This window comes from Linepithema humile, chromosome 4, assembly GCF_040581485.1.
Source record: "Linepithema humile isolate Giens D197 chromosome 4, Lhum_UNIL_v1.0, whole genome shotgun sequence".
In the NCBI taxonomy this organism is placed as follows: Eukaryota; Metazoa; Arthropoda; class Insecta; order Hymenoptera; family Formicidae; genus Linepithema; species Linepithema humile.
Window position 1 is genome coordinate 9420242 of NC_090131.1, and position 26788 is coordinate 9447029.

Genomic DNA, 26788 nt, shown 5'->3' on the forward strand with positions numbered 1-26788 from the left:
AAACGTTTTCGAATTTTTTCTAATGTTTTGTTAACTCCAAAATGTCCACCAGACGCGGAGTCATGAGCTACTTCCAATATTTGAAAAATACACTTCCTAGGGACAATAATCTGGAAAACCACAGATTTAAAATTTGAAGATTCCCATTTCTTAAAAAGAACACCATCTTTCACAACTAATGCATCCCAATAAGACAAATAAATTTTTGCTGAAACATCCAGCATAGAAATTTCTTGTCGAAGAGGACGATTTCGTGATTCTTTCCCTCGTAGGAAAACCGAAATAACGGGATCTTCTAATTGTTCCCGCCGCCATTCTTCCGAATTATCTTCCCCTAAAACTATTCGAGCAACTGCATTTTCTTTGGATTGTACTTTGGCACAATAAATACATCCCAATTCCTCACAAGGACGTCTTGATAACCCATCAGCATTTTGATGTAGTCGTCCCTTCCGATAAACTATTTCGAATTCATATTGTTGTAACCTTTCTAACCATCGGGCTAGTTGGCCTTCCAAATCTTTAAAAGACATTAACCATCGAAGAGAAATATGATCCGTCCGAATTAAGAATTTTCTTCCATATAAATAATGATGAAACGACTTCAATGATTCGACAATAGCCAACAATTCTCGTCGTGTTACACAATAATTTCTTTCTGCTTTATTTAGGACTCGGCTAAAATAGGCAATCACTTTCTCAGTACCACTCTGAACTTGTGACAAAACTGCTCCAATTCCGTGATTCGAAGCATCAGTATCAAGAATGAACTCTCCCTGTTCCATAGGAAAAGAAAGGATTGGTGAAGAAATTAAATTCCGCTTTAACTTTTCAAAAGCCTCTTGACAAGATTGAGACCATTCAAACTTGACCTGTTCCTCGGTGAGTATAAACAGAGGTTTTGCTATCAAAGAAAAGCCTTTTACAAACTTCCTATAGTAGGAACAAAATCCCAGAAAACTTCGAACCTGTTTCTTAGTTCGAGGGATAGGCCAGTTTTCCACGGCAGTAATTTTCTCGGGATCCGTGGTAATGCCTTGTTCAGATACAATATGTCCCAAATACTTAATTTTCTTTCCAAAGAGAGAACACTTTTTGGGATTAATCTTTAGATTTGCCGAACGTAAACGAAGAAAAACCTTTCTTAAATTAGCCAACATTCCCTCAAATGAATTGCTGAAAACAATGACATCGTCAAGATACACTAAACAGATTTTAGATAAAATATCTCGTAAAACTGTCTCCATTAATCGCTCAAAAGTAGCTGGAGCATTACACAAACCAAACGGCATAACCGTAAATTGCCATAATCCGTTCCCTACGGAAAACGCCGTCTTTTCTCTATCTTCAGAACGAACTTTTACCTGCCAATATCCACTCTTTAGATCTAAAGTGGAAAACCAAGAATTTCCTGATAATCGATCTAAAATATCTTGAATACGTGGCAATGGATAAGAATCCTTGATTGTGACAGCATTCAACTTCCTATAGTCCACACAGAATCTTAATGTTCCATCCTTCTTTTTCACCAAAACCACAGGAGAAGTCCATGGACTTTGAGATTCTTCGATAACTCCTTGCGACTTCATTTCCTGAATAATTTGATTTACATCTTTCCTAAGATGTATAGGAACTCTACGAGGAGCCTGTTTTATAGGTCTAGAATCATCTATATTAATAGCATGTTCAAGAACCTCACAATTTCCTGAAATTAAATTCTCTGAAAATACATCTTGAAATTCATTCAAAAATTCAATAAAAATGTCCTTTTGAGAAAAGTCTAGATTCTTAGAATTTTCCTCAAAAAATGTTTCCAAGAAACAGGGAACTTTGTTTCCAGAAGTCATGCGCGAACATGGAAATTCAACAACATCTTTAGAATATTCAAAATTCCCGAAGACAGGTTCAAAAATTTTTTCCAAATTTATTTCTTGAAGAAAATCAGTGCCTAATATACAGTCATCTGAAATACTTGCAACCAACATTGGAACATCTAAAGAATACTTTCCCAAATCTACTCTGACAATAACTTTGTAACAAATTGAAACAGTCTCTCCCGTTGGATATTTAAGAAAACAATTATTTACTTTAAATTGCCGTTTTGCCCCTTTGATTAATTTTTCATTTAAAATTGAGACATCGGAACCCGTATCTATTTTAAATTCACAATTTTTACCATCAAGTTTACCATTATAATAGAATAAATTTTTCTTAATGCTATTTATCCTATAACAATAATTATACATTTTTTCCGGGGCAGTCATTTTATTAGTCGAACCTGCCCCGCAAAGCTCGACTAACCCTTGTTTTCCGCAACAAATGAAGGACACTCTGACCGGAAATGTCCCTGAGCACCACATTGCCAACATTCTTTATTTCGCGGCACAAATTTATTTTTTTGATATTTATTAAATTTATTGTAACTTTCAAATTTCTTTTTATCATTATCATTCTCATCTTTTTTAGATTCATTTTGTTTATTGTATTGAAATTTTTTAATTGATTTATTTATATTTTCTTGAAATTTAACTGAATTAAATTTATTTGTTGAAAAACTATTCTCCTGTATAACTTTCACAGCCATAGCTCTTTCTATAGCTAATTTTAAGGAAGTTACATTTTCCAATTGTAATGTGCGCTTTATAAATCCGTCTGACAATGCGGCGATAAATTGTGCGCAAGCTATTTTATCTCTCACTTCATGAGTGCATTCCGGATAAGCCAAGCGAGATAATCGTTCAATATCCGCCCCCAGAGTAGCCAAATCTTCCAAAAATTTTTGTTTACGATTCGTGAACTGTGTATAACAAGTCTGTGCCAAATGAGTCTCCCCAAATCGCAATTCTAATTTTGACTTTAATTCTTCAAATTGAAGATTCTCGATTTCCAAAATTCCGTATAAAACCGAACGCGCTTTTCCCCTCAAGCACGATGCCAAAACTACCGTTTTTAATGAATCATTCCATGAATTTGCTTGTGCTATCAAATCGAATTGTGTCAAAAATTCTCTTAACGAACCCGTTCCGTCAAACGTGTCTGGTTTTAATTTATATCCCAAATTTACTGACACCGAAATTACGGACGCGCACGGAACACCTCTTGACGCAGAACTCTCACCCATATCACCATTTCCAGTAATAATATTGAAACGACTTATCTGGTTAATTTGTTGCTCCAATCTGCCCAGCGCCTCATCCCGCTGCCTCAATTCTAATTGAACTCGCTCCTGTTCTTGTCTCCGCTCCTCCCGAAGCTGTCCGAGCTCCTGCAAAATTATGCACAGCGTCTCCGATTCAGCTGACGTTGATGGAGTCTGGGAACGTGTCTTTCTCGGCGAGTGGACCGTTGACATGATGATATTGCTCCGCACTGCACTGTAATACTCGTTTCTATCCCGGACGAGCCCCCAAAAATGTTGCGCTCGCGGAACGATATTTCACGCATACGTCAACGGAACTCGCGAAATCAAAGAAATACAACACAGCACTTCAAATAACAAAGAACACTTTAATATATAACACAGAACTCGACAATTAGTATCCGAGAATACAATTAAAATATCGGAGCCGTCGCACACGTCCGCCCGAGCAGACAGCACCCGAAAATCTGACGTCTCATAGTTTATTTACAAACAATCCATAGTGACGTCTAAACAAAATTACCATGGAGATTGTTTATAATATTTCAGCTGCTAAGAAACAGCTTCTTGAACAGTTGCACGACCGATCGATATTATCGATCGGTCTCTCAGCTGACTGCACACAGCATCAGCAGTGAAAAAGCACGGGCGTAACAGTATATAAGTATATAAGTATATGCTTCGAAGCGTTCTTTCTCTTTCTCTTTTTATTAAAAGAAAAGGTACATTTCGAAGCATTTGTAGCGTCTAATCGATCGTAACCCAAATTGTGGAAATATTAACGATAACATTATTTCATCAGTTTTAGATGTACAATGCGCAGAATCTTTGGTCGACACCAGATGTGTTTATAATGAAAATGTCCCCACTAACAGAGGGATCATTAATTATAGTAGAGGTAAGTATGAAATTGTATAATGTTTAATGTTGAAAATTTCAAATATGAAATTATGGAAGTTTTAATGTCGAGGACTTCGAAGCGGTATTACATATTTTATTATTTCAAAAAAATTTATTTTTAAATAATTTTAGTTTTCACATTTGTAATTTGTTTTGTATTTTTAACATATTTTAGTTTGTACAAGTATACAGGGTGTTTTATTTTAATCTAGCCAGGCGAATATTTCAAACGCTGTTGAGTTTAGAGAAAAATGTTTCAGACAAAAGTTGTAGGGTTCGGAGGGGGACACAAGATGGTGGGCTTGAGTTTTTGATAAAGGTGAAATTGAAGGTCATATAAAGGTCAACTTTGTTTTTTTAAATGAAATGTATTTTTTATTGCATATTCTGAAAGAACATAAAATTCTGCATTAAAATTGTCTGACACGTTTTTCATGAAAATCCATAATTTTTGAGGAAATTTAGCAAATTTAACAACCCCGAAAGTAAGAGGCAAGGAGACTCATGTAAATCAAGCACCCCGATGGAATCAGATTTTTGTCACGTCCACGCCGTTGATTCCGGGTAACTCTAAGAACGAGAAATGTTCATGAACATGTACAAATTGATGCATGATTCTCTTTACGAAAAACAAACATTTTCTCTTTAATTGCTAAATTTCCTAAAATTATGGATTTTCATGAAAAACGTGTCAAACAATTTTAATGCAGAATTTTATGTTCTTTCAGAATATGTAATAAAAAATACTACATTTTATTTAAAAAAACAAAGTTGACCTTCATATAACCTTCAATTTTACCTTCATCAAAAACTCAAGCCCACCATCTTGTGTCCCTCTCCAAACCCTACAACTTTTGTCTGAAACATTTTTCTCTAAACTCAACAGCGTTTAAAATATTCGCCTGGCTAGATTAAAATGAAACACCCTGTATATCCATATACATATACTGCGTTCGGCATTATAAATCTGAGATGCGAGCTAGCAGATGGCAAGCTTGAATCACATGATCTTTGAGCAATCTGAGCACCGATATTAATTCCGAACGATACAGAGCATAGAACTGTCAGAGTTATGTGAAACTGTTATTTAAGGTTATAAGATTACAAGATCTTTTTATGTGAATGTTTAACATATCGTCAACTATATATTTTTCTGTTTTTTTGACATTAAAGATTACAAGATTATAAAAGATTTAAGGTTACAAGATTGAAACTAGAAGAAAAATTAAAATTGGATATTTATTTTTTAATAAAATATAAAAAAATAAAAAATAGATGAAATGGTTTTTATTATTAATTTTGCTCAAGACATATTTTTTGATGACAATGATGATGAAGATAAAAAGTTAAATATTGCTAAAGTTTATCAATATGCAGAAGAAATTGTTCCTCGGTTTTCAGATAAGACATTTTAAATGCATTTTCGAATTACAGCGGATACTTTTGAAGATCTGCTTGTAAAAATTCATAGCATTGAAGAAAATAATACACATGTTGGACACAAACCACTCCCGTTAGAAAAACAATTAATGATTACCATTTGGTGCTTAGCAAATATTGAATCTTTCCGGTGCACCTACATAATATCATATAAAGACTTGAATATTTATAATTGAAAGAAAACTTATCTACTTTCTTATACTTTCAGATCAGTAGCCGATCGTTTTGATGTTAGCAAAAGTACTTGTTGGGACGTACTATACAGAACTTGTAAAAATATATTACAAGTTAATAACAGATATAAAATTATATCATGGCCAAATAGAGAACATGCTCTAAGAATAATGAGACAATTTCAAGAAATTAATGGCTTTCCTAGTAAATATTATAAATCTTTTATTATCTCAATTTCAAATTTTTTAATCTTTTTTTTTTTAGGAATCATCGAAGCCATAGATGGATGTCATATTCGTATATTAAAACCAAAAAATAATCCAAATTCTTATTGTAACAGAAAAAATTATCATTCTATTCTTTTACAAGGTGTATGTGATAACAACAAATTATTTCTAGATATTTATACTGGAGAGCCAGGATCTATTCACGACATGAGATTATTTAGAAAATCTGATTTGTATAAAAGAATAAAAAACTCATTAATTGATTTTCCTGAAGATAGCCATCTAGTAGGAGATCTGGCTTATAAGTTATCTTCATATTTATTAGTTGGCTTTAAAAATGTTGGTAGATTAACTAATAGAGAGAAAAATTTCAATCATAAATTATCACAATGTCGTGTAGTAATAGAGAATGCATTCGGATATCTTAAGGGATATTTCAGACACTTAAAATATCTTGAGACTATTAGACTTGATCTAATTTGCTTACTAATTATTTCTGCATGTATTATGCATAACATTTGTAGTTTAAAAAAAGACTTGCCTGAAGAATTTATAGATGAAATAGAATTAAGAGACGCAAGAGAAGATGATGAGTTTCTGGCAAACATTAATGAAGATCAAGGACATGACAAAGCTTTATTAAAAAGGAGAGAAATTATGAATGTTCTTTCTATTCAAAATGTATAGTTGAAATATTATTTTATTTATAAACGCAAAATTACAAACATAACTGTACTAAAGCTTGTTAAAAGTTAAAAACAAAAAAACATTTTATTTTACTTATAAATTTTTATCATTTTTTTAGTTAATAGGTACTTAAAATTCGTAACATTTAACATTATTATAAGAGTTTTTTTTAGTTACACGCATATATCTAAATATAAATGCATATCACACATGAAAATATCACATATTAAATGTTACATATAAATATATACTAACAGTAAGTGTTAACGCATACATGTTATCCTATGTATAGTCATGGAAAAAATAAAATTACTATATTATTCATTATTCATTTTGTTTAAGACTATTTTGTTTACAAAAATTCTTATCTAATAAATCTTTGTTATCTTGTACATACATACATAAAGACTTATTTTTAAACATAACAGAAATACATATTTGACAGAAGAACATAATAAAATTAAAAAAACATTAAAGTAAGATATTTGTATGTTTTAAGGAACTTTAGTTAAATCACAGTATGAAATTTCATAGAAAATTTTTACTTACTACAGTATTATAAGTATTATATTATTATATTATTATTGTAATAGAAACCCTTTTTAACTATACACTCATCAAAAACAAAAAAAATAATGCTGTTCCAATTTAATCTGACGATCCTTTTCTAGTATCTTTAGTTTTATTACGAAGTATCTCAATGTATTCATTGAAATAATTCAAAAATTCATCCTGCCTGCGCATTTTTTCTTGGTGTCTTCTTTCTATAGCAGAAGTTGCTACTGAACGTTTTTTAGAAAAAGAGGACGTATACGTAGATTTCTTTTTATCACTAGAGGAGCATTCTTCATCTGTATTAACTACTTCACTTGTACTTTCATCAGTATTGCTTAATTCTTTCTTAAGTACCAGTCCTTTATTACTACTACATGTAGCTACAGGTGTAATTTCTGATTTATTGTGAAGTATTTTATTCATTATCTCAAAATATTCCCATCGTCTTCGATTTTTCCCTGATGTTGTATTATGTTCTTTAATATCTTTATATATCTTTAACAAGCCTTTCCATTTTGTATCACATTGTTGCTATGTGAATGAAATATCTAATTTATCTTTAAGAGTTTTGGATATTTTCATCCAAACATACTTTTTCAATGAACTTTGAAATTGGTCTTCATATTCTTCAACTAAGTTAATCAATGCCAAAGTGGATTCAGTTGTCCAAAGTTTCTTTTCTTCAAGATTTTGTAGATTTTGTTCAGATGATTGATTTTCATTCATCTGATCACTCATCTGTTCTACATTTTCTTTATTTGCTTCTATACGAACAGATTAATAAGTATTATCTGTAAAATAAAAAATAAAAAATTTTTAAATATTTAAAATTAAAAAAATATATTAATCGGTTCTTTAGTTTTATCCTAAAACGTAAGATGAATAAAAAGCTGTTAAGAACCTAAGCTAGATGTTCGTGCTCATTTATTTATTTACATCAATATATCACAGACGTTTCGGCCTTGGCTTAGGCCTTTTTCAATGTGATAAAAACGGTTTTGTTACATTAAAATATAGAGCGTGAAATTAACATAATATCTTATTTTAATACAGTTTTTTACTATAATCTAAAAAGTAACGTTCGCATTATCTATTCTCATTCACAATTTGAGAATACTTCTCAATTTTCAATTAGTTTCTGACCATAGTTCGTTTATATCTTGACTAAGGTTTTTAACACTCTTTTGTAAAGTCTTAACTAAGTTGAAATTGAGAATTGACACATGGCTACCCATACAACAATTCGACGTTCGATGGATGTCTATAGGACGTCCCACTCGACATGTACGGACGTCCAGATGACGTACCAGACATGTTCCGAGAACGTTCAGTAGATGTCATTTGTACGTACAATGTACCGCCCTTAGACGTCTTCTGTACGTCCTTAGTACATCCTTTGTACATCTTTAGAACGCCGTCGTATGTCGTTGGTACGTCGTTAGTACGTCATTATCGTGACGTTACTACGTCTTCTATACGTCTTTAGTACGTTATTGTTGTATTTTATTTAGTAAAATATATTTTCATGTCAGTAAAAATAGTGTAATTAAAAGTAAACAAATATTTTATAATAATGACAAAAACAAAATTAAAACGCGCATATTTGTTTACATTTTATACTATTTTTACTGACATAAATCATTTTTCAAAAAAAAACGTCCGTAAGAAATCCATTATGTTACGTTACAACGATGCACTAATGCCGTACTACGAAAATATGTTGTTTAAGTATGGGTATATACTTGTACTTAAATGCATACAAGTATAAATAACGGACACCAATGCAATTAAACTATAAAATACTTTTTTTATTTTAATTGAAACACAATATTTAAATAGAATTTAAATTTTTTATTATGAAACGCATTACACATTCTTCTCCTGTTTTTTTAGGCGATCTGTCGCTCGCCGGAACCAATCAATTATTGTTGTTTCGATCGCACGATCGTCGATCTTTTTGTATCGGTGTTCCACAGCCTCTGTAAAAGGAATAGTGACTATATTACAATTACGTACAATTATGTACCCGGGCATAATAATATTGCACGTTATACATTATATATATATATATATAATATATATATATTATATACATATTATATATATATATATAATGTATAACGTGCAATATTATTATGCCCGGGTACATAATTGTATATATATATGTATATAATTGTATATATATATATATATATATATATATATATATGTCAATCGGCTACTCTGACGACAATTTTACATAAGAATTGGCTACTTTGACGACTTCTGGCTACTGTGACGACCGTCGTCGAAATTTTATCGATCAATCGTATACCTTGACGACTGTCGTCATAATAACTATATCAATTAATCGATCATTTTGGCGACACTGTATAGATTGACGACATTAAATCAGCGATTTCGATGACAGTAAACGAAAATTGTATAAATATATATATATAGCTTGGAATTTATTATTTTTAGTTTTATTGTAAATATAAACTGATTATGTAAAAATTTCAATTCGATACAGGGCAATAAAAGAATATATAATTATGATTATAATGATAATATAATCGAATAATTTTATGAACAAGAAATTGAAATTGAAAGCAAGAAAACAGCTATATAATGTATAAATATAAAATATGTATAAAACACAATTTCGAAATATAACTACAAAATTTCTAACTTATTTTGACTAACTTACAAAAACATTCATGCTTACATGGAAATGTTTTCTCCAATAAATAATACTTAACGAGAAATACCTCATACTGCACAACAAGATTGCAGAAACATTGTGACAACGTTTCATTGCAATATTGCAACATTGCATAAATGTGAAATATTGTTACAAGATTGCTGCAAGGTTGCAGCAACGGTAAAATGTCCGCTTTCAGAAATATTACTAAATAACAATGTATCAATATTGCAATAAAATATGTATGCAACATTATTTCGGAAATGTACGGTCAGACTGGATCTTTTATGCTTAACATTTTTCATGTGAACTTATGTACATTTTTCACTTAGCAAGCTATGCGCCGGTATTTTTGATTTTGAAACTTAGTCTCAAGATCAACAAAGTAAAGCCTATCTCAGATATTAAAGCCTATTATTGAGATTGAAGATTAAAGATTGAAATTTCATTAATCAGAACAAAAAAAATTTAGCTCCTTTCATTCCGATCAAATTTCAATCTTTAATCTTCAATTTTCAAAGCGTAGTTTGATACAGACATAGTGGCACGTAAATTGCTAAGTGAAAAATGTACACAAATTAACATGAAAAATATTATTAGACATAAAAGATCCAATGTGACCGTATAGTGATAAATTTTCTATTTATTTGATTATTATCATTTAGTTTAAAGGTAATAAAAATATAGATATACAGGGTGAGTCATTTTAAGTGACGCACTGAAATTTCTCAAAAATTATAGGAGATACAGAAAAATGGTTCAGACAAAAGTTGTTCAGGACAATGGAGGTCACCTATTTGTGCTAGTGACTTTGACCTTGAAGTCAATTTTCAAGGTCATTTGAAGGTCAGAGTTATTTTTTAAAATGAAAACCCCTATTTTTGATTCCAAAATCTAATAGCTGGTGTCAAGAGCTTTTCAAAACACTATAATGAAGTTATTTTTCATTAAGTACTTTTCGAGTTATGAGGCTTGTAAATTACAGTATTTTGACAAAATACAAAATATCTTGTAAAACATTCAATTTTTGGGAATCTTACCTTAATACTTTTATGCATAAAATAATGAGACGAATCAATTGATATAAAGAAAACACATTGGTTTTAAAAAAAGTATGCAGTTGCATGTTGCAAATTACATATTTTTTCTTGAAAGCAACTATGTGTTTTCTTTATACCAATTGATTCGTCTCATTATTTTATGCATAAAAGTATTAAGGTAACATTCTCAAAAACTTGTTTTACAAGATATTTTATATTTTATGTCAAAATACTGTAATTTACAAGCCTCATAACTCGAAAAGTACTTAATGAAAAATAACTTCATTATAGTGTTTTGAAAAGCTCTTGGCACCAGCTATTAGATTTTGGAATCAAAAATAGGGGTTTCCATTTAAAAAAATAACTGACCTTCAAATGACCTTGAAAATTGACTTCAAGGTCAAAGTCACTAGCACAAATAGGTGACCCCCATTGTCCTGAACAACTTTTGTCTGAACCATTTTTCTGTATCTCCTATAATTTTTGAGAAATTTCAGTGCGTCACTTAAAATGACTCACCCTGTATATTATATAATATAAATAAATATTTATTTTATTAATAATATTGCATTATATTAAAAATAATATTAAATAATGTTAAATAATATTTGATTAAAAATAATGCATTATTAACATTTTTTTGTATACTACTTATTATATTTCAAGCAATAAAAGAACATAATAGGGCATTGTTTTTACAATATTTTTAAAATGTTGCTGTAATATTGTTTGAATGATATTGCAAATTCATATCCGTATAATATATCTGCAACGTTGCACTGCAATGTACAATATTATAACATTGCTGCAATGTTGCTGCAAGCTTGTATGCTGTATGGGACATGTCACTATATATCAAAGCAGAATATGTGAGAAATGTGTGATTTAACATATGACGTTATTTTAACGACAAAATGATATATCGCTTGATTAACAAAAACTATTTTATATAAATCAATTAGTAAATATACGCATATAAAATTAACTTATACTTAAATACGCAATTCTCGATAAGAATATTAATTGTTAAAAAAATCATCAAAATTAGAAATTTTTTAAACTTCAAAATTCTCGTTACTTTATTATTATATCTAACTTTCTGTCGAAATTACAGTAGCCTACAATAGCGTTCGTTTAGTACAGCGACACTTTATATGGAACGACTATTTTATAACGACACTTCTAGTTTCAGTGAAAGTATTATTTTATATGAATCAATTATTATTAAAAACATGTATGTGATATTTACTTGCGCTCAAATACATATTAATATTAATGAATAATATAAGAATATTAATTCTTAAAAAATCATCAAAATCGAAGCACTTAAAGTTTCAAGATTCTCATAAGTTACGAGAAACCATGAAGCATAATATAAACAGTTAATTACAACTTAGTACTTATTATTTTACTTAGCAATAAACAAGGTTAAACTACAAGTAAGGCGATCCTGGAGCCGTCTGTTTTACCGATTTCTTTAAATGCAATTTTATTTCTTTTTAGCTGTTTAGAATAAAAAATTCTTTTCTGTAATTAAAATACATATGCTAATGCATCGATGACGACTCAATTTGATCGGATTTTTTATTCCATTTAGCCAAAAAATAGAATAACTTTTGTCTGAACCATTTTTCTGTATCTCCTATAATTATTAAAAATAGAAGGTAAAACACATCGGATTTATTTTCAGCCACTGTAAAGCGTATCTACAAAAATGTTGTTAAAAAAAGTTGTTTTATATAAAGTGTCGTCATACTATCCAAACGCTCTGAATTCTCAGTAACGTATTTATCTGAAATATCCGACATTATTTAACATTCATAAATATAAAATAGAAATTATTAGAAAAAATATAGAAATTTTCTATGTAATATAACAAGTGATTTCATAAAAAAGTATAAGATTCATATTATATGCTGAATGTGTAACATTAAAAATTTATATAACTATCATGCAAGCGCCCTGTATTGCTATAGAGGTTGATTACGTCAGACTGTGATGTCACAAAATTTCCTATCGTCTACTTTCATACATATATATGAAGATTCAACAGCAAGAAATTCTACAAATACCATTTTTGTAATAGAGAAAAAATTTGTTGATTAAAAAAGCAATCATTTAAAATACAGTCATTTATTTCAAAAGTATGCTCAATTTCTACTTCGCATTGCAAAAGAATTGCGAATTAAAGATTACAATTTAATTAATCAGAACGAAAATAATCATTAAAATTATATGATTATTGAATTTTAATCTCAGTTCGCAATTCCATAATTTGACACGAGTTTTAGTTCGTATTTGATTTTAATTGGTTTATTTGGTCTATTGGTCTATCATTATTATTTATGAAATATAGTTGTTTATTTGGAAAGTGATGTAAATTCAATTCTGAAAGAAATAGCAAATTTGGTTTCTTTCAACAAAATTTGAACTTGTCCTTAAAAAGAATTAATATAGATAATTAATTACTACAGCAAAAAAGAATTAAAAATTAAAAATTCTTTAAATGATTATAATTGTAAGCATACAAGCGTCATAATTATATTTACATTTATTACAGAAAAGAATATCTCAACATTTACAACAAGATGTATTGTATATATTCATTCAAATATAAAATTCTCTTTTCTGTCTCGGCACTCACCATTAGGGCTATTCTACAATAAGCCGTAAATCGTATAGTCATAAGAAATTGACCAATTACAGACAAATCACATAAGAATTCATCGACTGTGATTGCTCAATTTCTTATGACTTTACGACTCACGGCTTATTGTAGAAAGCCTATTAGTCTTAAGAAATGATAATCACAGTCGATTATTCTTCTGTGATTTGTCTGTGATTGATCAATTTTTTAAGATTAAGACTAAGATTAAGATTAATACCGAAGCATAAATTAGTCATCAAACTGTGTGATAATGTATAAAGATATGTTTGTTTTTAGCTAAGATAGTACACTGCCCGTCAATGATTCGCTGGGTAGTGCAGTAGCCCTAACTTATTAGTCTAAGCCTAGATCTACAATAAGTATAGCCGTAAGAAATTGATCACTCACAAAACATAAAAGAATAATCGACTATGATTGGTCAATTTCTTACGCCTTAAAGCTTATTACATCTATTGTAAATTTAGGCCTATGGCGAATTCCCACTGAGCGCGTCACGCATCTTGTTCTATTTTATTCCATTCCATTACCATGCAATAAAATGAGATGCTTTAATTGGTTAATTTGTGACGCTGACGGATGACGCGACGCGTGACATATACGCTCAGAACATATTTGTCAGTAGGAATTCGCCATTAGGTCGATAAGTTAGAGGTTAGAGCTACTGTACGACCCAGCGAATCATAGACGGGCATTATACGTGAAAAACAGAGACGATGATACCTTATAGATACTATCTCTCTCGACATCAAGATTATCAGGCAGAAACAAAGGCAACGTTCGTATTAAACAGTAACCTAGCAATAAACAAACTAACTTAGCAACGATTATTTTTTGTATAATCGGCTATGAAACATGTAGAAACGTGTACGTTCGCGCTTTAACCACATTCAACCATGCTATAAATATTATCCAAAGAGTTGTATTGAAAATAGAAATTCTAATATGTACGCCTTAGTAAAATTTCATGATGGTATTTATCACGTGTGCAAATCAAATCTTATTACTTGTAAAGGCGTTACAAAAGCTACATACAGTGATAGACGTAAGTACCCAGCAAATATTATAGCGAAAAATGGTAAGTTGGAATTTTTTTATATTTTATAATGTATATTTTATATACGTTTTCAATGTTATTATTATATGTAAGTAATATCAATCACCATTATACGGTGGATATCAATGTTTTCTAAACTGAAATTGCACGCATATCAAAATATATTAGCACATGCATGAAAATGATATAGAGAAATGATGTAGCGAAAAAGCAAGAGCTGAGTATGCTCTGATATGTGCGTACAATTTTAGATAAAAAGGCATTAGTCTCATTGTGTTACTTGGTAATTATATTATTTATAAAGAAAATACAGAATTTTACAATGTATATAATAGCAAATTTCTCTAAATCCAATATTCATATTTTTTCATTATTGTACGAATAATCATAATTTTAATGTCTAATTATTTTTCTATTTGTTTTCATTCCAAAAAGTATAAATATCAATTCAATTCTTTAACGATGGTTTAAGAATGACTAATTAATTGCAATTGATTAATTAAAAGATTTTTACTTATAGTAGAGAGAGAGAGAGCTTCATCAAAGCTTTATTTGTTTTAATATAAAAGTCACATGTAATATTATTTTAGTTTGAAGAAAAAACTTTATAAATATGACATATTGAATTAAAAAACTGAATTATTATTATTAAATAGATTACTATTGAATATCTTTTTTATCATTACAGATAACAAAGCTATATTACACGAAATAAAACAGAATATATTTGCAAATAAACCACGTGTGTTTTGTAAAAAAATTTATTTCCAAAGTAGAAAGAGAAATACAAAATACAAAAATTATGATTATGAAAGGACTACGAATACCTGCGTATTCAAAGGTAAGTACAATATTATTAATTATTGCATTAATTATTTGACTTTTTTTCATAAGCATTAATGTAATGTAATATTTATTTACTTTAAAAATCATTACTTCTGATACATTTAATTAATATCATCAATTATTTAATATGTCAATAGTAATATACTTTTTTTCTTATGTTAGATATTAACACAACGACTTTTATGAATACATGAATACAATGAATACAAAAACGTTTCTACTGTACATGCTAAAATGTAATGCATATTTCTTTTTTATTTTTGTATTAGATATTAACATTTTCTAAATTCAGAGAAATTTTAGCAATTATACACTTTTTAACAATATATTCATGTTTGAGTATTCATAAAAAACTGAGAATAATGTTTCGCAATGTTCTTTTTTTTAAATATATGTTTGTTTTGTATTATAAAGATTACTTAATAATGCTAACTTTCAAATTATTTTTTAATAATAATCTGTAAATTATTATCATTTTCTCAAATAAAGAAAACGACAAATCGGAAACAGAAATTAAGACCTACAATTATAAAGACACTAATGTCTTAATATCTTTTGGTACGATTAATTAATATTATTATCTATATTATCAGTATATTATCAATATATTATTATCCATTATAACTTTATTCAATATTTCATGATATGGATGAGATGCATATAGGCCGGTATTCATAGTCGATTCTAATATTTAAGACCGTTTTAAGTACAGTCTTAAAATGTGACAGAGCCCTATTAGCGTCTTAAAACATTACTTAAGACGATCTTAAAATAAGAACGGACTATGAATACCGATCATAATATACTTTTTTTTCAAATACAGTCATTATGAATGCATAACCAAATAAAACGCATGATTGAAAGTTTTTTTTATCACAAATTTTGTAGGTGTATCAAAAAGTTTATATCAATCTCTTTAAGTATGTTTCTATAAATGCTAGAATGTATATTTTTCTTTTTTCCAATTAATAAATCAATCATCGACGAAAATAAAGGAAACGACGAACTGGAAACATCAGATATCCCAGTGATCATTGAAAAAAATAGAAACAATTGTTCAACTGAAACTGAAAGCAAGGAGAGTGGTATTGAAATGTTTGATGTTCCAATGCATAACAGTGAGTGTTCAAAATATTTTCATCTATTCCATGTATTAAAGATTGGCATAAATGCATTAACATTTAGCAAATTTAGAGTAGTTAGAAATTTTGGCAATAATCCACTTCCTAATTACACATATATATGTTTGACTTAATAATTTGTAAGAATAAAAATAATATTCTATAAAAGTTTTGTAAAATATTCTGTAAATATTTTGTAAAACTTTTTTTCTAATATAATTTCTTTCATACTAGTTTCTATACTAGTTTTTCATGATAAATGTTACTTTTCAAGGCTAAATTTTAAAATTATTTTTTAAAGTAATATTGTAATTATTGAATAAAGTAATATTTTAAAGTAAAATTATTTTTTAAAGTAATATCATGTTAAAGAGTTTATTCATTGTTTCATGACATATACGAGATAATATAATATAACAAATTTCGACAGTCACTTTCTAAAGACATATTCACATGTTTCATTATTTATAATTTGTAAAAATAAGACTAATATTCCGTAAAAGTTTTTTCTTTTTAATATACATATATATGTGTTTCGCATGAATGTTCACTAATACTAAATTTAATTTTTTTTTAAATAATATTTAAGTTATTATTGTTTTCTCCAATAAATAACAGTAATTAATACATATTAAAACAAAACGCATATAACTGAAACTTAATCATAAATAATTTTGTAAGAGCGTATTAAAAAATTTATGCCAGTCTCTCTAAGTACATTTCTATTACGAAAGCTAGAATATAATGCACATTTTCTTTTTTGCTATTACATTAAGATATAGATAAACCAACCATAACAGTCACTGATGAAAGTAGAAGGTATGACAGACCAGAAACAGCAGAAATAGAAATTAAGGATTGTGATTATCTAGACACCAGTAATGTTCCAACATCTTCTAGTACGATTAATTAATATATTTTATCCATTACAATTTTATTCAATATTTCATGATATGAATGAAATACATAATATACTTTTTTTCTACATCAGATATCAACGCAGTAATCATCGAAAATGGAAATAGTTGTCCAACTGAGATTCAAAGCAAAGATAGTAATATAGAAACGTTTGATGTTCCAATACATAACAGTGAGTATTCAAAATATATATTTCCATGTTTTCTATATATTAGGCTGCATTAACATTTACTAAATTTAGAATTATTAAAAACTTGGCAATCATAAACCAGTAGTCATATATATAGTCGGTTCTTATATATAAGATTTTCTTAAGTATAATCTTAAAACATAAATCAATCATATACAATTTTTATAATTTTATTAAAATTATAATAATACTAATCTTTCAAACAACACTGAGCCAGTGCTGGTAGCTCTGGCAACCAGTATTGGACCGTTCGTAAGATCAACACTGGATCAGTGCAGGCTAACTACACTGAACCAGTATCGTTTATCAGTATTGGGACAAACTTATCATCCGACGCTGCGCCAAAACTGAGCCAGTAGTGTTGCCAGTACTGCAATTCAGGCAATCATTACTGGTCCAGTATTGGGCCGATTGCAAAATCCTATATGGGTAAGGACGGAGCGGCAACAGAAAAGAAAGATTGCTATTATCAGGAGAGCACTGATCTTCGAGCATCTTCTAGTATAATTAACGAAAATAAGAGTAACGATAGACTAGAAACAGAAAAAAACTGTTCTTATAAAAAAACCATTGATCTTCCTACATCTGGTATATTTAACTAATTATAGATTATATCTGCAATTACTATTTGATTATATGAACAAAGTACTAATATATCTTTTTTCTTATATCAGATATTAATACAATTTTGAATAAAAATGAGAACGTATGTCACAGTGAAATACAAAATATAGACTGTAATATTAATGGAATTTCAGATGTGCTTTTACCTTGTGGTTAGTATTTTTAATATTATGAATTATCTATAATCTATTTTATAAGTTTTAAAGAAAGATAATATATTTTTCAATTTTAATATTAGATTTGGTTAGTAAATCAATTAGTAAATCAGTAAGCATCGATAAAGACATAAGCAATGAAAGAACTGATAAATTCAATGAAGTCTGGCAAGATGTTGAAATTTTATTATCTTGTGGTAAATTTATTTTCATATTTTTCATAATACTAGTTACTTCTGAAAATTATTTTGATGATAACTACTGATTACATCATTATAATTGTTTTTGTTAGAACCTTTGTCAGAACCTGCAAGTATACAGACATGTAATGCAGTTGAAAATAATCTGGAAATTGACAATATTAACATGGACGTCTCATTAACAGGTATGTTTCTTATTTTCTAGTTTGGGAAGTAACATGTTATTGTAACGTGTTATTGTTACTTTATTCTTTCTGAAACAGTAACATACTTATATTTTTTTTAGTAACAACGAATTTAACATTTTCTTTTATTGTTACTTTTTACATTTTGAACCTATTTCTGATGTATTGTTTATGTATTTAATCTTTAATTAGTATATTATTTTTTATATTTAAAATATCTTAAGTATAAAGATAATCATAAATCAATCATATATTAGTGTAGTTCTATGATACATTAGCTGCATATTTTAAAAACAAACTGTCTTTACTTTAAATTAAAAATTCACATTAAAATTTTTGAACATAAGATCAACAGTGCAAAAACGTATAAATTTTGCTATATTTATAAGTTTAATGAATCAACAATTTTTATTTGCATTTTAAGCATTTTAAAATATTTCTCTTTAAATTTGTGTGGTATTTTGAAATTAAGATTATATTGCTTTTAATAATATTTGAACAAAAACATTTAAAAAATAAATTTTTAAATTTGATATTGGTTTAACATTTAAAAAATAACGATGACAAATTAAAAGTAACTTTTAAAAAGTAACTTTCCCAATTTTGATTGTATTATAATTGAATATGTTGAATATTACAAAAAAAATTAATGAAGCTTAATATTTCTTATGCAGTAAGTAATACCTGAATTCATTATCACTTGCTGTTATGCATTATTAAATAAGCTTATTTGTTTTCATTCTATTTTTTTGTTTACAGATTTACTTAACATATCTCCATCTACATTTATTTTAGATGATTGTGTTAGAAGAATATCTTTTAATACTACTGGTATGTAAAAGTTAATTATATTTAATATTTTTGAGGAATTTGTAAAATAGTAGAATCAGTCATTTATAGGATTTAAAACTAAATATTTCAAAAACTATATTAATATCAAAATAAAACAGAATGGAAGTTATTTTTTAATATAGTTCAAATTGAGATTTTACATTACTCTTACAATATATCTTTCGCGTATTTTCTTGTAAATGTAAAATTAAAATTAACAATGTGACCACCTAGTTATTAATCACTATTTTCATGTAGTTATAATTTTGATTGCTAAGATTAGGAATGTTTAGATGTAAAAACACATGAATATTATTATAGGAGCTAGATACAAAATATAGTAAATGATCCTGACATCCTTTTTGAAGTATTAAATTTGTTACAATGGACATCATAAACAATATATATTTTTTGCAATAATATATGAAAATTTATGTTATAACAATTGTCTTTATTATCTATATTGAAAAGTAAAAACCTGAGTATGATATTTCGATAATAATAAAATGTTTTCCTAACTTTAAATTGCTAATATTATATATGAGATATCACAGATTGTTTGCAAGTTTCTAAGCAGTTTTTATTATTAAAATATATCATATTTTATAATTAACTTTTTAATTTTAAGTATTTAATTTTGATTTTAATTTTATAACAAATTATACGTATATTTTTAAAAATTTATATTTGTAGATGATACGTGTAATTCTATTACATGTCAAAATGTGAGTCAAATAGGAAATGAAGCAAATGTCCAAATATCATCAACACTTGGTATGTAAATTGTAAAAGCTCTTTTTGATTATTTTTGTAAATTTATTAAGATTCTTGGTCCTTTATTATAGATTTTAGCTTTATGATAAAAAAAGAGAAAATTTTATGAAGAATTCTTATAAGATAGTTCAAATAAAAAGATATATTTATAAGATAAGATTAATTTAGACTTTATAAAATACTCAGAAAACTTTTTTCTTCTGTTTTGATAAATATCAATAAAATTAATGTGATATATCTAATTAAAAACCAAATAACACACAACTTTATATCTGTTTGTTATATTTAGTACAGTTCAAAAAAGTTATTAAGCAAAAGAAAAATTTTCGGAAATATAAATTATTTTTCAATTATGTGATTTTTTAATGTGATTTTTAATTTTATAGCTTATTATCGATTTATTATTACAGTTATTGATTACTAAAGCAAAAAGAAAGATTTTTTTCTATACTTTATTAAGTTATTTAATTAATTACAAATATCATTGTATATATATTTTTATTTCAAGATATATTTTGCAAGAATTTTGAACATGAATTTTTTCGCTTTTGATGTCATGAGTTGAGATAACTAAGGTAATGAACGAAATGAATTAAACCCAATACTTACCTAATCTACATCTTTTTTTTACAGACGTTGAAAATGGTAAAGAAAGTAGTGAATCAGAATATGTACCATCAGAAGATGAACATTTATCGGATAATGAACTGCCACAAAAACGCAAATCAAGCTTAAACACAACTGTAACTTCAATGTCAAGTTTAGATGCCTCGCAAATTAATGGTAATGGATGCAACGATGAAAATATGTATGTAGAGACTTCTAATGCAAGATCTCCTAAAAAAAACTATTGTATATTTTGTTCAAAATTGCAAACACAACTTGCACGACATCTAGAAAAAGTACATCGTAATGAATTGGATGTAAAAAGGTTTACGGCTTTACCCAAAAATAACACAGAAAGGAAAAAAATTATAGAAATTTTACGAAAAAATGGCAATTTTAAATTTAATACAAATTCGACATTGAATAATGGACAACTTATAGTATCTAGACGTCCCAATGAAAAATATAACAAGCTCGCCAGAGATTTTATTGCTTGCTCAAAATGTAAAGGTTTCTTTGCAAAAAGTACAATACGTCATCATTCTCGAACCTGCTTTGGAAAAGATTTTCGGAAGAATAAATGTATTATGATAATGGGTAGAAAAATTATGTGCAGGTTACATTCTTCGGCAAATGAAACTTTGAAGAAAATGGTATTTCCAGTCATGCGTGAAGACGAGATTACACGCATTATAAGATATGATGAATTATTGATTTTATTTGGAAATAAACTCTGCATTAAATACAAATCTCAACATCATCATGACATGATACGTGCAAGATTGCGTCTTCTTGGCCGCTTCCTTTTGGCATTAAAAAGTATAAATAAAAATATAAAAAACTTTGAATCGCTATATCGTCCAGCAGTATATGATGACTGTATCCATGCGATAAATATAGTTGCAAGATATAATGATGAAGAAAAAATATATGAAGCTCCTGCAGTGGCGGCAAACTTATCCACTTTAATTAAACACATTGGAAATCTTCTTATCGCAGAATGTATAAAGAGGGAAGATTCAGAAAAAAAGAAACTAGTTAAAGACTTCTTAAAGTTATTAGTTGTTGATATTGGGACAAGTGTAAATAAGACTGTTATGGAAACACAATCAGCTCAGAAAAGACGTAAAAAAGTTATTCTACCATCATTGGAAGATATCAAAATATTATATAAATATTTGGAAAAAAAGCGAATTGAAGCTTTTACAACACTACAACAATCCTTTTCTTATCATAGTTGGCTTTCTTTAGCAGAAGCTACACTAATATCTGTACTTGTATTTAATAGACGACGGTCGGGAGAAATGGAGCGAATTCTTATTGAAGATTTCCAAAGTTACGAAAAACTACATGAAAACGTAAATACCGACATTTATACATTATTATCAAAAAAAAATAAAAAAATTGCGGAAAAATATATTCGATTCTGTATTAGGGGCAAATTGGGCCGTGGAGTGCCCGTTTTATTAACAAAGCAGTTATTTGAAAGTATTAATTTAATTTTAAAATTTCGCAAAGAAGCTGAAATACCTAAAACAAATCCTTACGTATTTGCATTACCTGGCTATAATAAAAAAAGATTTAGACATCTTAAAGCCTGCATTTTATTACGAAAATTTGCAGAAGAATGTAATGCAAGTCAGTCTACTACTTTGCGTGCTACAGAATTGCGGAAGCATGTGGCAACATACTGTATTCAATTAAATCTTGATGAGATTGATGTATCTGATCTTGCTACATTTATGGGTCATTCTGAGAAAATACATAAGGATCATTATAGACAACCATTGGCAAGCAGAGATATATTAAAAGTTTCACAATATTTGGAAGCAGTTCAAGGAAATAAAAATATTTCAGATGACGAAACTTCAACAAATAACAGTTCCGAAAGTGATGAAGAAGCAAAACAGAACAACTTTAATAGCTCAAATAAAGAAAATATACATTCAGGTAATAACATTTTACATTTGTATTTCTTATGCATAATATTCTATTTCTATACAATATATATACATATATATATATAATTCCTTTCAAATATTCACAAACATTTATTTCAGACACAAATTTATATGACTTACCTGATGATATAATACATAATCAACAAAGGAATAGCGATGGAAAAAAAAACAAAAACGTTCAAGTGAGTATTTTACATTAAATATGTGAAATTTTAATGTTGTATGTTTTATTTTTCTAAGAATTGTTTAAAAATGTTTGCAGAGTCTTGTATCTTATATATACAGGGTGATTCAAAATAACCTGATGTCCTTGCAATGCCATATTCTTGAGCGAATTCTGAGACAATTTTTCCTTTTACAAAATTTTGTCCGAAGCTTAGTTTTCGAGTTATAATTGAAAATAGTTTGCTACTTACGAGTCCGATAGTTATAATTGAAAATAGATAGCAACTTACGAGTTCGGTACAACGGACAGACAGAGACGGTGTAATGCGTCATGAGACGATAGTAAACACTTGACAGTCTCATTATACGTTGCGCGTCCCTGCCTGCCTGTTGTACCGAACTCGTAAGTTGCTATCTATTTTCAATTATAACTCGAAAACTAAGCTTCGGACAAAATTTTGTAAAAGGAAAAATCGTCTCAGAATTCGCTTAAGAATATGGCATTGCAAGGACATCAGGTTATTTTGAATCACCCTGTATATATATATATATATATATATATATATCATAGAGATTATATAAAAGTTATGAGTTATAAGAGTTACAAGTTATAAGAAATTATGGCACAAAAGTGTTTGTAAATCTCATGTACCTATTTTAGTATAATGTTTAACAACATTTCTTTTTAAATTTAATTTTCAGTATACTTTTTATTTTATTTTTAGTATAATTTTTTCTTTTAACATTTCATTTTTTTCTCAAATTTATATATCATGATTATTATTATATATTATTTATACGTATATAAGTATCACTTTAACAATACTGGTTTTTTTTACTAGCATCGCCATATGGAAAAACTAAAAGAATTCGTTGGTCTCAGAAAGAACAAGAAACAGCACTTCATGCATTTGCTAAACATATGGAAAATTTAACATTACCCTCTTTGAGAGAAATACAAGAAGTAAAGAAACAGTACACTTCTCTTGCACAACGTACATCCCCACAAATAAAAACGTGGATACATAATAAACAAAAAGCTTTTCGTAAACAATGTGAGTATGTATTATGTTAATACTTAAAAACATTTTTAAAATAGAAAATTAATTATTGTTACACTATTAATGTGACAAAAGTAAATGCAATTAGTAAATTATATGCAGTTTTACTAATATATAATTAACTAATTTATGCAATTAGTAAATTATATATTATGTTATTTTCATAGTTATTTGCTAATTATTAGAGCAAGGAAAAGTATATCGGTATATTTTACAAACATACTCAATTGATTGTAAGTATTATTTTATGAATATATCTTTTTGTTTCAGGAATTTTAATATCTTTCTCAAACTTTTGATGTTCTTCTGATGTCACAGACCTTCTTGCTTTTGATGTCTGTCATATACTTATTCGCTTTTCTTAAGTTAAGACTGCATCAGTGAACAAAAGTATACCTATCAATAATAAGTTTATTTGACTTCAAGTTGGAGTTTTGAAATTTCATGAATATTTCTAGCGATATTAAAAAGATACGTATATTTTAAGTTTTATTCTATTAAGTATCTTTCAACTAAAGAAACTTTAAGATATATATGGATGTGCAATGACAAATGCAATATCTGTAATGTTATTTAATTTTGATTATAATTATGTAATTTTAAGTTTATGTCTGTCTATAAGTATATCTATATATTGCTGCTATACGTTAAAAAGGATGAAGATACTTAAATGATAATTGCTAGAGAGTGTAAACATTTTATAGTATTTTTACATACTTTTTAAGTCATTACTTTAAAGAAGTGCCTTTATTTAAAAACTAAAATAAGAGTGATAAAAAGCAATACTGTCTTATACTTTATATAATCAGCTATTTTAAAGCATAAAAGTTGTTTAATTTTGATTTTAGTTTATTATTCAAAACTATAGAATTATTCAAATTTACTATAGAATAACAAATAAATGCAAAGTTTCTTTACTAGCATTTGATAAAAAGTACAAATATCTAAGAGATTATATCTTTAATTTAAAGAAAACATGGTAACTATAGTACATTATTCTTGTGATATACTAAGTAAAATATGTCAAGTATAAATTTATACTGATAGAATGTGATATTTCATGTATTACAATAATTTTCACTCATATGTAGGAATATAATAATTTAAGTTCAATTTGTGATTAGATTTATTTGCATACGAGGATATTGTATCTATCTATGTATGAATGTAATCTTTTGAACTTATGAATGTAATCTTTTGTAACTTTGATGTTTATGTATTACTTTTATATTATAAGCAGTTATTCTACATTATAAGCAGTTATGTTCTATGTCTATTTAAGTCTTGTGTCTAAACAATGCTATTAATCGTTCAGATAAGGAAAGAATTGACAAATCGCATTTTAACTATTCAGACTAATGTGATTGAACAATTGTTTTCCATTCAAAATCTTGGAGCGATTTCTAATATTGCAGATACAAGGTTTTAGATATAATACTTGCCTGATAGAAAATGATTTTATATTGCATAATTTATGAAATTTCTTATGTAATTGATGTTCTTTATTTTTCTTATATATATATTTTACACTTTGTAAACATTACACTTATTTTTCTTTATTTCTTTATTAATTTGTTTTCTATCTAAACATATAAAACAGAAAAAAAGATTACATTCAAAATGTTATAAAAGAAAATAAATATTCTAAAATTATACTTATCTGAATAAAGAAATTAAGATTTAAAAAATCAAACAGATTTGGTTTGTGCTTATAACTTTATGAGTAACATTGAGGAAATCAAATAGATTCGTTCCATAAGATAAAACCTTAGGATAAGTAATATTCCAATTAGTAAATTCTTTAAATTTGAAGACCGGTATTCATAGTCCATGTCTTATTCCTAGTGAAAATATTTTCACATAATATTTTTCAAGAAATGTTTTTAATTTATAAAGAACTTCAAAAAATTCTGTAAACTTTTTCAAATTTTGTAAGTTTTCTTCAGAAATTATAAAATAAAAAATCGTAGAAATTTTAAACTATTTCAGAATTTTACATAAAAAACTTATATATAGAAAGTATTCCAAGAAAAATTTCAGTTTAAGGCGTTCATTTTAATTGCACTAATGTTGCATTGAAATTTCATTCCTCATTCCTTTAATGCTTCAATGATACATTCTATTAATTCAAAAGATAAGAAAAGAGCATTTTTTTCTATTTAAAAATTTTTCTTTCTTCATTATTTATTAAAGTTTATATACAGTCATATGCAGTCTAAAATAATGACAATACTGCAAATCTATATTTATATATAAATAACACGCGAAATATGGATTTTCACTACTATCAGAGTATATTTCGAAATACATTTATATTATTAATTTTAGTTACCTAAAATGCATCTTAATACAGCGTCCAATAATAAAATAGAAGTAATATTTAAATAAAATAAAAATAATATTTAATTATATCAATAGGTTCCTTTTTTATAGCTAAACTATTATACTCTCTTTGTATTTAAAGAAATATGTATATATTTAATATTTGACAAAAGCAAGAAGGAAAATTTCAGTGCAACAATAGAAAGCAAGTTTATTAATAAAATCATCAACATTATTTCGAAATCATCAAAAGAAGAGAGAA

The 26788-nt window shown here is 27.6% G+C and overlaps 1 protein-coding gene across 5 annotated transcripts; it reads left to right on the forward strand.

The window, feature by feature from the left end:
• Positions 1–11541: 11541 nt before the first annotated feature.
• LOC136999213 (uncharacterized) lies at positions 11542–25897 on the forward strand. 5 transcript variants are annotated; one of them, XM_067352695.1, is made up of 14 exons: positions 11542–14588; positions 15256–15408; positions 16409–16531; positions 17311–17433; positions 17526–17624; positions 18317–18418; positions 18505–18618; positions 18714–18806; positions 19566–19637; positions 20331–20411; positions 21045–22967; positions 23078–23160; positions 23986–24198; positions 24475–25897. In XM_067352695.1, the coding sequence occupies exons 1-13, from the start codon at positions 14456–14458 to the stop codon at positions 24076–24078; spliced, it is 3192 nt and encodes a 1063-aa protein (XP_067208796.1). In that variant the 5' UTR covers positions 11542–14455; the 3' UTR covers positions 24079–24198; positions 24475–25897. The 5 variants fall into 5 exon arrangements, with proteins under 5 accessions (XP_067208796.1, XP_067208797.1, XP_067208798.1 ...); XM_067352696.1 differs by having other exon boundaries at positions 11542–14555; XM_067352697.1 differs by lacking the exon at positions 18505–18618.
• The last annotated feature ends 891 nt before the right edge of the window (positions 25898–26788 follow it).

Bases quoted from the DNA above. Each gene is read 5' to 3' on its own strand.
- LOC136999213 (XM_067352695.1), top strand. From the start codon at position 14,456: ATGTACGCCTTAGTAAAATTTCATGATGGTATTTATCACGTGTGCAAA. The intron at 16,532-17,310 runs GTGAGTGTTCAA...TATTACATTAAG, and splicing joins TGATGTTCCAATGCATAACA to ATATAGATAAACCAACCATA. The intron at 18,807-19,565 runs GTATGTTTCTTA...TTTTGTTTACAG, and splicing joins CATGGACGTCTCATTAACAG to ATTTACTTAACATATCTCCA.